This window comes from Hibiscus syriacus, unplaced genomic scaffold (genome assembly GCF_006381635.1).
Source record: "Hibiscus syriacus cultivar Baekdansim isolate YM2019G1 unplaced genomic scaffold, ASM638163v2 tig00110021_pilon, whole genome shotgun sequence".
Classification (NCBI taxonomy): Eukaryota; Viridiplantae; Streptophyta; class Magnoliopsida; order Malvales; family Malvaceae; genus Hibiscus; species Hibiscus syriacus.
Window position 1 is genome coordinate 89,471 of NW_024062569.1, and position 10,987 is coordinate 100,457.

Here is a 10,987-nt window from a genome sequence, read left to right on the forward strand (position 1 = left end):
ATAATTTAGTTAATTATTTGAACAATTTTATTTAGATAAATTCTATATGTAATTAGATAAATTTTACACACCTCTACAAAATTTACTTATCTAAATGTATTTTTTAAATATTATTTAATACACTAATTATATTAATAATTATTAAATATAAACTTATTATAAACTTAAGAAAGTAATAAAAATAATTTCATAAATTTTTATAGAAATAATTTTAATTTAATATTATAAGTTGAACTTGTTAAAAATAAAACATATCACGAGAACAATTTAATAAAGTTTCTTTTGAGGTAATCTTACATTATTTCTAATCAAGCATTGTAGTCTTACATTCCTTCCAATAAACCAAACAAGATAAGATTGCATTTCGAAAATCATATCCCAAACTAATCCTACATTCTTAGAACCAAAAATCACATTATCTTTCTGTTTGATTATAGTGCATGCAAAATAACTAATGATTTCATTAAAAGAACTACCATTGTCATCACCCTATCACTATTTTTCTTCAACATTTTAACATTTTCTTTAGTGCTTCTGATATTTTTTACCGTGGTAACAACAAAGACTAAAAGAATGAAAAATAGCCACATGCATAATAGTCAAGGGGAATTTACCTCTCCAAGAAGGCTATATTGCCAAAAGCATATGGTTCCTCTAAGGGTCCAAAAATCAGAAAGAGCTTAGAAAATGGCTTCAAATATGCATTGAATGAGATCAACAAGGCAAATCTGCTAACAAGTTCCTGCACTACCTCAAAATCTCAGTTCAAACAAAATGTATAGCTCCAAGTATTGTGGCCTTACACCAATCACTGCCATCTTCATTAGTAAATTTAGAGTCAAAGCATAAACATCTAGGATTTTAGGCTCCACTAAACTCTGCAAGTAAAAAGAAAACCTATAATGTGAGAAAAAAACAAAAGAAATTAGCTTTGGATCTTAATATATCAGTGAAGCTAACTAAATGAAGTCCACTAATCTTATGAATTAAAACCAACCAATTAAGATGTCAACCGTGAAAAAGGAATTAGCTATGAATCTTAATATCTAAACTTTGGTACCCACCACGTCATGCTATGTATAATTTATGAACTCCAAAGCAGAACCTTTTTGTTGCAGAATTGAAATCTCCAGTTGCTTCCCAATTTTCCTATTGGACAATCTATTTTACAACTACAAAAGAAGACAGACACAAAAGCAGAGCAACTTAGATTTATCATGGTCAGTTTTATTATTAAAATTGCATTATTATTCCTTGATATAAATTATACTATATACACACGTGCAATGTACATGAAGGAGTACTAGAAATTCTAAAAGATAAAGCACAACAAATAGCAAACACCTATTCCTAGTAGAGTATCGTGAATGATAACATATTCACTAACTTCTAAAGGATATATGAAATAGAAATCAAAGGACCAATACATCATTAAACTAGACAATGAAGTTCAATGAAGTCTAGCACTGATCCTATGAATTGAAACCAACCAATAACTAGTCAACTGCCAAAAAGAATTTACTCCAGGAGAACCTTATTGTTATTGTAGTGAAATCTACAATTGCTATCCAATTTCCTTCTTGGACAATCTATTTTATAGTACAAAAGAATACAGACATATATGGAGACGAGAAAAACAGATAAAAGAATAAGTCACTTACTAAAGGCTTCAGTTTCTCAAAAAATGGTATAGCACTTTCTAAATGACAGCAATTTATAACACAGAGCAAGTTAGATGTCATCCTGCTTGGTTTTAATTAATTAAAGCACTTTGTTTTCCATCATAGCCAATTCATTTACAAGTTGAAAATTTACTATTAATAATGGCAGAATAAAGAAAAATTATGGTAATTTGGAAAATGAAATGAAAGCCAGTTACCTATGCATTTGGATGAGATTATTGAGAAGTTGCATCTCCTCAATAAAGAATGTCGTCGTCGTCCTAATATAAAGAATTGAATTGACATAGATTTTGATCTGTGAGCGATACTTTTTCTAATGATGTGCAGTCATTTGCTCTCAAGGACCACAGATATCGTGGAAGCTCTGAGAGTGATTTAAGGCTTCTGCAATCTTCAAGAACTGGCAAAGAAAGGGATTTCAACTTAGCAATTCATAAGGAAAGTAAGGTTATATGAGAAATGAAATAAACCCACTTACCAATTCATAACGATGAATTCTTGAGAACTTGTGTCTCCTCAAAAGAGGACTCAAAGATCTAAATAAATAATATATATTTCAATCTTTGAGGGCCTCCATTGCCTTCACCATCATAGCTAAAGACTCTTTTGTGCAAGTATCAGCATCTTCTGCAGAGTAAAAACTGTTGTTGGATTCATTATTCCTCATCTCATCGAAGTTGAGCTTTTCACTGGATTCAACATCACTATCGGCATTACTCTCTGCATTTACATAAAATACATGAACACCACATTTCTCCACCTTGATATTTTCTTCTTCGCCACTTAAGTCGACATATTTGATGTAGAATTCAAATGATGCCTCCTCATTGTCCAAGTCTTTCTTAACCAAATCATCACTAAACAAAACCAACATGTGATTACCCTTGTACTTACGCTCTGACACGAATTCAGGACTGTAATGCCACTCACTTTTGAACTTTTCATAACCACCATCTGTGGCTGTCAGTTGGTACTCACAGGTACATTCAAGATTTCCGCTTCCACTGCAGAGGGATCAGCCACAAGGCATATAGCAAAAACCAAAAATCTTCCCCCACTACACTCATTTGGGTCAACATTGACAAAGAATTCACGTCCTGATACTCAAATATATTTGCTGAAATTTTGCTTCCCGAGAAACAGCAAAACAACCTTAATGGTTGAGGATCATAGTTCCAGGCCCATTTCTTTGCAAGGGATCCAATTTTGAGCATCGCATTTGCCTCAATGTTATCAATTGAATCTTGATTCAAGCTGAAACAATTACAGAATACCATGAAAAATTCATCACTATTATCTAAAGAACTGAGTTCATAGAGATTCTGATCTGTGAATGATACTTTTTCTAATGATGTGCAGTCATGAGCAACCAAGTACCGTAGATATGGTGGAAGCTCCAAGAGTAATTTAAGGTTGCCGCAATGATCCATAGACATATTTTCAAGGCTTTTGAACTTGATGATTGGTGAGGGCACATCTAAGAAATATGGATCACTTGGATGGTTGAAAGACGAGGACACTTCTTCAATCTGACTCTCAGATAAGTGTAATTCTGTTAAGCTTCTTGATTTTTGTGGGAATTCTTCAAGTAGGCAATGACTAATATCCAGGGAACGAAGGAAATCCAACTTTGAAATATTGCTCGATACATTTTTAACCCTTGGCTCTCTCAAAAACAACTTTTCAAGTCTGAAGAGATTCACAATTGAATCAGGCACTTCTTCTATTCCAGTTTCTTCTAATTCCAAAATAGAGAAGTGATTTGGGACCTCAGGAAACTTCTTGAGATTATGACATCCGGTAAGTTCAAGCATCTTAAGAGATGCTAAATGATTGAGGCAAGGAAGTTCAACCAAACTTTCACACCCGTTGCAGTAAAGGATTTTAAGGTTGATGGCTCCGATTAGATTAGGGATCTTCCTTAAATTCTTGAAATCAGTGAGGTATATTTCCCTTAAATTAACAAGATCCCGTGCAATGAAAATATAAAACAGCTATATATTTCTAAGCACCATCTACTTACTTTGGACTGCATCAAAAGTGAAGAAAAATATATATATATACCTAAGCTCATCAGGAAGAGATATACTGTCATCTTCAAAAGTGAAAAGAAAAAAAAACTTGGCCGAAGAAAGCATGAAAGAATGAATACCTGATGACCATCTTCGCTCCAAAGATGTTCCATGTCGCCACTTGGTAATTTCAACACAACAAGATTCTTTGGATTAAAGTCCGATAGAGATTTGAAGGGGTAAGTCTCCCACCAAATATACCTTAGCTCATCAGGAAGAGATATACTATCAACACCATCAGCATGTAGCTTCTTATTCCGACTCTTTCTCCAAAAACTCCCAGGAAAATATAAGAGAAAAGATCTAAGATTTAGCATGTCCTCGAAAACAGTAGGATTTAACCGAAGGTTATCAATGTGAGACATGTCTAACTTTATTCCTTCAATTGATTCAGTCCCCTAATAACAAAAAACAATTTCTCAAGTATCAGTAAGGAGAACCTTATGAAAAAGAAAAATATCAGTATAGAAATTTATGGCAAGTAAATATATATTGGATTTTTTTTTTTTTAAATAGAGTATGAAGTCATCAATAACTCTGTATCTGGATGTTAAAAAGGAAAGAAACAAGACACCATGCCATAGCAACAAGACAACAGCTCTTGCAACATCAGCAATGAGCTACAGCAAACATGAACAATGTTTATTTTTCAAAATGAAAAATAAACATTGATTTCGATAAACCCATATAAATTTTATTTTCAAAATAATAATTGAAAGGCTTAATATTTGATACAATGTCAATGAACCAGATGATGACATATTTAAAAGTAAGATCAGTTGGATTTATTTTAAAAGTTTTGATGATATTGTCATATTTTTTATTCAATGACAATGCACTATGCATTAAACATGTTAATAGGTGACAACACATGAAAAGATTTAAATAATATAAATACAATTAGTACTTACCTTATTATACCTGAGCATTTAATACAAGTCTTTAGGACTCCATCACCTACTATGCATTCTAAAGACTTTAGATTCTTGGCGAACAATGTCCTTGCCCATCTCTTCAAGCATATCATGCATAGAAATACATTCAGAAGGCTACACTCTCAAAGAAGGAAGTGCAGTTATGATATCCAGTAAGCACTTATCGAGCAAGTCGCTTATTCCACTCACTGCACCCTTATAACAGCATCTTAGAATTTCTTCTACATCTTCCTTTGATTCCTGTTTGAAGAAGCATGCCATGTCAAGAAATATATTCTTCTGTAGTTCATCCAGCCCATCAAAGCTTCTCTTCAAAATATGTGAAATTTTTGGTTGGGCATATTCCCTTAGCCTATCCACCTCACCTTCCCAATCTTTTCTAGACTTTTTATATAGTTGAGAACCCAATAACTTAAGAGCAAGTGGACTGCCTTGAGCATACAATACAAACTTGTATGACACATCTAGAAAATCAGCGGCAGGATTCAACTGCTTAAATGCAAAAGTGGAAAAAAGTTGAAGAGAGTCCTTTACGTTTAACTCGTTTACCAGGTGTATTTGGTCAGCACCTCCATACTTAAGCACTTGTCTGTCTCTAGATGTTACAATAATTTTACTTCCATGACCAAAATGTTTAACACCCATGAAATCTATTTGGTCCGAGTCATTAACATCATCGAGGACAACAATTACTCATTTAATAGTTTGGAAAGAAGTTCGTTTCGTAAAGATTTCATCCCTTGTTTTTCTATTTTCTGACTAACGTTTTGAAGGAAGCAACTATCTTCGAACTTCAGAGAGACTTCATTATATACCGCATCAGCAAGCGTAGTTTTACCTATACCACCCATTCCCCACAAACCTATTATACGACTGTCATCTCGCTCAATCAGCCTCAAAATCGTGTCTTTCTGATCATCTATTCCAACCAATTCTTCAGAAACACTTACAGACTTGCTATTGATCAGCTTTTTTATAACATATTCAACGACATCTTTAATGTACTCAGTTTCAGGTCTAGCAAATAATATGATAAAAAATAACAATCAAAACAAACATAAGTCAAATATAACAAGATGAACAATAAAAAGAAAGTTACCTGTCGAATTTCCCTCCTTCTATATGCCACCCTTTTAATTTCCCGACTGCAGCAAAGGCAGCTTTCCATCGTTGTACTTGATCTAGCCCTTTGGATTGATGTTCATCAAAGGATGCTTTTAAACTCCCACCAAGGTTTCACACATCGGAGGGATCTACATATTAAAAGATCGGAAGAACAATATGGGCTTGAGTGAGCTTGCAGTGCATGATGTCAGAAACTTCAGAAACATGATTTCGAAGAAGCATAGTCCACAGATAAAATGACTATTGAGAGATTTGAGGCTGCGATTGCTAGAGAAAGTGCGTTGGAAAGTTGTTCCCTTTTTCCAATTTTTCTTCATCAAAAAAGACATTCATCCCCGTTTCTTTCAGAGCTTTGAGTAGATGACTGGTGAAGTTCAGGCGCGCGTCTTCACCTCTGAAGCTCAAGAAAACTTGATGCTTCATTTGACTAGAAGTTGAAGAAGAAGACGCCATGGAAGCGTTTGGATTTTTGTGACTGAGGCAATGCTTTGCTCTACTTTTTTGAAGGAAAAGTTTAAAATGGGGAGGATTCTTAGTTTCTTACCGCTCGAATCAAACGAAACTAGTGCTCTTTTTTTATCCCATGTGTGGGTAAAATTAGAAAAGGCCAAACTATACTTATAATCCCTTATATTTTTGGTCTGATTGATTTTGATCATCGATTCAAAAAGTAGTAGTTTTGGTCCTAACGTTATCCATCGACTCTCAACTCCCGTTAAAAATTAACATGCCTCTTCCTCCTCCTCCTCAAGAGGAAGTGAGGAGGGAGACCATGTGTATTTGTGTGTGTGAGAGAGATTCTCAAGCTCTATCCTTATCCATTGTAACTAAACTAGAAAGTATTGTAATGGCAGGGTAAGGTAATGGATTCTCCAATTGATTGCAAGGAAGCATTCTAGATTTGGAATAGACAGAGTTCAATAAACGAAAACACAAAAGCACAGAAATATAAATTTCATTTGAAAGGGTACATTCACAGAAAATTTATATAACAACTTAAACAATATTCAAACATTATGACTGACAACACTAGGAATGTATAAACAACAAATACCGCTCGGTACTACACGAATTGTTCTTAAGGTTACAGCTTCATTTACCCTCTTCAGTTTTAGGCACTTAATTCATTATGGTGAGCCGTATCATAAGTGGCATGATGAAGGCCAACAAGCAGGTAGTACACTATCATTACTGCACTGTAAATGATAAACCTCAGAAATGTTACGAAACCCAAAGATCCTATAAGAAACAAGTTCATCACAATTGACAAAGATGGCAGCCAAGGAACAAGTGGAACTCCCCAAACCTTTGGAACACGCTGCTTGGAAAGAAATGTCCGAATCTCATTCGTGCTAGCTGGTTTGACCAGATTAAACCGCCGTCGACTGATGAGTCAGCATCCCAGCCGAACCCTGCTGTGGGGGCCACATCGGAGGAGGATGAATCTGAGGCGCATCATGTACATGTAAGGTTGCTGCGACTGAGGAGCCGGAGGAGGTTGCTGGTATTGTTACTGTTGCTGGGCCGATGAAGCTCCCGACATAGACGATGGCAGAGCCATTGGAGGGGGGACCATACCCGTTGCTGGTTGCTGCATCATCTTAGTTTGGAGATTGAGAGAGGGAAGAAGAAGAAGAGAAGAAGATGACACAAAATCGGTGACCAAAATCAATTAGACCAAAAGTATAAGGAACCATCTATATAGTTTACCCATTAGAAAAATATTGTGGCGAAAAATGAATTAAGAAAATATGACTAATAAAATCCTATGAATTTACGGTATTTGTTATAATTATTTAGAACACATAAAGAGAATATAATGACATAAAATATAATTTTTTATTAAATTTTATGATATTTTCGTGATAAATTTTAATAAAAATAATATTTTATAACATTGATCATGTACTCATAATGAGTTTCTAATTTGTTGTTATAAATATTTTAAATTTTTTAAATAATTTTCTACCAATTGTATATTTCAAAATTATTTTTAGCACCAATATTATTGTGATAATTTTATCTGGATATGTGTTTTATCAGGATAACTTTATTGAAATATACTATTTTTAAAAAAATATTTACAATAATAACACACTCTCCAAGGTTTTATCATATTGTTGACGGTTTAATTTTTAATTTAAACAATAATAATTTAATGTAAAAGTAATAACGAATATTTATTTCAATGGTTAGTTCTCCTATAAATTGACATGATTAATTATGTTATCCAATAACCATTTCTTAAATAAAGAACTGCATCGCATCGGAGTTGAATAATCTATACGATGTATAATATATGATTGTGTCTCTTATTCATTATATAATTGTTAAATGAAATTTGAGTGATTGTATACTTCTTCAATTTAGTTTTATATAATTTATTTCGAGATTAATTATCAATTTATATAGTTTACATTAGGGTATACAAAAAGATTTGATCCGATTGATTCAATATGTTTATATGATCCAAATCCGATCTGGTTTTGTATTTTCAAATAATTAGGATTGGATATCTGAAAAATTTTGTATAATCGGATCGCATATAGATCGGATAAATTCCAATTTCGAATTATCTAAAAATCCGTAAAAACAATTAGACTTTTAGATTTATATAGCATTTAGTCCAATAAATGAGTAACACACTAACCCATTAAAGCTCTAGCCCAATAAAAAATAGGATGTTTAATTTTTTATTGTGCGTGAGTAATTATATATATAACATATAATAGAGGTATTGTATAAGTTACATTAAGCCACAAAATATAAAATATAAAATTAATTTTTTGTCAAATTAAATTTTACATTTAGATAGAAACATATCACTATTTTAGGTATCTAAATTTTTAAATATCTGAATTTTCGGATTAGATCAAATTCGATATCCGAATTTGCACACCCCTATTTACACAACGTTAACATACAAGAGAAGACAAAGGTTGATTGGCAAAAGAGGCACGAGTGGTTAGAGATTTAAAAGACATCGTATGATCGTATTTTTAACCGTCATTTTTTTAAAAATTTTGATATGGCGACTTCGAGTGATTACACAAGATAATTAATGCAATACTAAAAGTCATATCTTTTGTTTGATAAAGAATGAGTCGGATCTATTCATCGACGTCGTTGTAGGGACAAGCGTCTCCCAATTAATCGAGGAAGAGCAAACATTTTCAGCTCATCTTAATCAACATCACTTGGAACAACACAGCATAAATTGTCGACGACATCGATGCATTATTCATCCTATTATATTATATTCATTTGAGAATTAATCATAAAAAATATTATTTTAAGTATTAATTTTTAAGTAGATGTTTGGATAAGAAAAATCAACCAAGTGAGTATATTTTAATGCAAAGAGCCGCTTTCCTCGTCTCAATTATTATCCTATATAATACAAGTATCACACCTCAGTGCAGCAAATATAATAGAACAAAGAGACACATCAAGCCATGGAAGTAGGTTTTTGGTCGATGTTATAATGAAAATGACATTTCACAAACCATATTCATACCAATTACAATGCCAGCTTTGAGATGGGTCCAATTTGCCATCAGCACCCATCCTTTTCTTATGCTTAAAAAAAACCAAAGCAGGTAAAAAGGATACAACAAAGGCTCCCCCATATATTACAATATTCTTACATATACAAATACAAACAAACTGAAAGGGTTGATGTGAATGTTCTTTCTTGACAACATAATCATGGCCGTTGATCGGATCATTTTGATTTGAATGGAATGGCTCTGATCACAACTACATGGTAGAGTGCTGCTAGTGCAGCTCCAATCATTGGACCCACCCAGAAGATCCACTGCAATGAAACCAAATTAGGTAAGGATCATACGGTCATTCATGGTTGGAATGAAAAAAAAATAGTGAAAACGGGGAAAGAATTGGCTTACATGGTCATCCCACCCCTTGTCCTTGTTGAAGATGATGGCTGCACCAAGGCTACGAGCCGGGTTGATACCGGTTCCGGTAATTGGGATGGTGGCTAAGTGCACCAAGAACACCGCGAATCCGATTGGCAAGGGTGCAAGAATCTAGCAGACAACACAAGTTTAAAGTTAAACTCTGAACATTAGTCAATTCTGTAGAAAAATAACGGAAGAAGATTTGTTTTAAGAAAATTGTTCATACAAATATCAACAAAACATATTATATCAATTCGACGGTGTTCAATATAATAATAAAAGGTTCCGTTTCTAAACAAATTTTAATTTATATAACAAATACCACTTACAGGGACGTGGGAGTCTCTGGCACTGCGCTTCGCATCAGTAGCCGAGAAGACAGTGTAAACAAGAACAAAGGTGCCGACAATTTCAGCACCAAGGCCATCTCCCTTGGTGTAGCCATGAGCCACCGAGTTGGCTCCGCCGCCCAAAGTACCGTACCTCGTCTTCCCCATGAACCCTTTAACCACACCAGCGCCACATATGGCTCCCAAGCACTGCATCACCATGTAGAAAATCGCCCTTGTCAAGGACAATTTCCTTCCCAAGAACAACCCAAATGTCACAGCCGGATTGATATGACCACCTATACATACATATACCAAAGTTTTATACGTTTTATAATTTTCCCGAGAAACAAACATAATGGATAGGTGTATAGCTTACCTGAAATACCAGCGGTGCAGTAAACAAGAGCAAAGATCATACCACCAAAGGCCCAAGCAATCCCTTGGATCCCAACAGTTGAGCACTTAGTCGGTTCTTTAACAACTCCCATAACAGTCAACACCGAGATATACAAGAAAAGGAAAGTAGCAACGAACTCCGCTATCCCAGCTCGGTAAAAGGACCACGAGGTCAACTCACTGGGCTCAAACAAAGGTGCAGGTGGTGGCTCAGTGTAGTCCTTGTCGTCTTGGGACTGTGCTGCCGTCCCAATAGGCTGCCTCTCAGAGAACTTGTTGGCTCCCAATCTAACATCTTCTTCCTTTCCCTCCATCTCCCTTCTTTCTTCTGCTCTATAGACTCTGACAAAACAATGATAGCTGTAAGGTGAAGAGAGAAATCTCTATGCTTTTCGTGAGTAAATGAGTTGTTTTTATATACCAATTTGGATTAGTATAAATGATTAAATATAATGAATTATGGCCGACCAATAGTTTTCTGGCATTTTTGTTTTGGGGGAAATGACATGAATAAGCCATTGGAAT

The 10,987-nt window shown here is 34.4% G+C and overlaps 1 protein-coding gene and 1 pseudogene across 2 annotated transcripts; both read right to left on the bottom strand.

Moving 5' to 3' along the window:
• Nucleotides 1–603: 603 nt before the first annotated feature.
• Nucleotides 604–10,869, bottom strand: LOC120213500 (probable aquaporin PIP-type 7a). Of its 2 annotated transcripts, XM_039211614.1 has the most exons (7): nt 10,443–10,869; nt 10,064–10,362; nt 9,723–9,863; nt 9,514–9,631; nt 7,226–7,229; nt 2,400–2,402; nt 604–616 (listed from the first exon to the last, which is right to left on the bottom strand). In XM_039211614.1, exons 1-4 carry the CDS (start codon nt 10,774–10,776, stop codon nt 9,539–9,541), a joined length of 867 nt encoding a protein of 288 aa, XP_039067545.1. In that variant the 5' UTR covers nt 10,777–10,869; the 3' UTR covers nt 604–616; nt 2,400–2,402; nt 7,226–7,229; nt 9,514–9,538. The 2 variants fall into 2 exon arrangements, with proteins under 2 accessions (XP_039067545.1, XP_039067544.1); XM_039211613.1 differs by lacking the exons at nt 604–616; nt 2,400–2,402; nt 7,226–7,229 and having other exon boundaries at nt 9,267–9,631; nt 10,443–10,866.
• On the bottom strand, nt 2,407–6,340 carry LOC120213485 (annotated as a pseudogene).
• Nucleotides 10,870–10,987: the final 118 nt, after the last annotated feature.

Bases quoted from the DNA above. Each gene is read 5' to 3' on its own strand.
- LOC120213500 (XM_039211614.1), bottom strand. From the start codon at position 10,776: ATGGAGGGAAAGGAAGAAGATGTTAGATTGGGAGCCAACAAGTTCTCT. The intron at 10,363-10,442 runs GTAAGCTATACA...ATGTATGTATAG, and splicing joins CTGCACCGCTGGTATTTCAG to GTGGTCATATCAATCCGGCT. The intron at 9,864-10,063 runs GTAAGTGGTATT...GTTGTCTGCTAG, and splicing joins CCAGAGACTCCCACGTCCCT to ATTCTTGCACCCTTGCCAAT.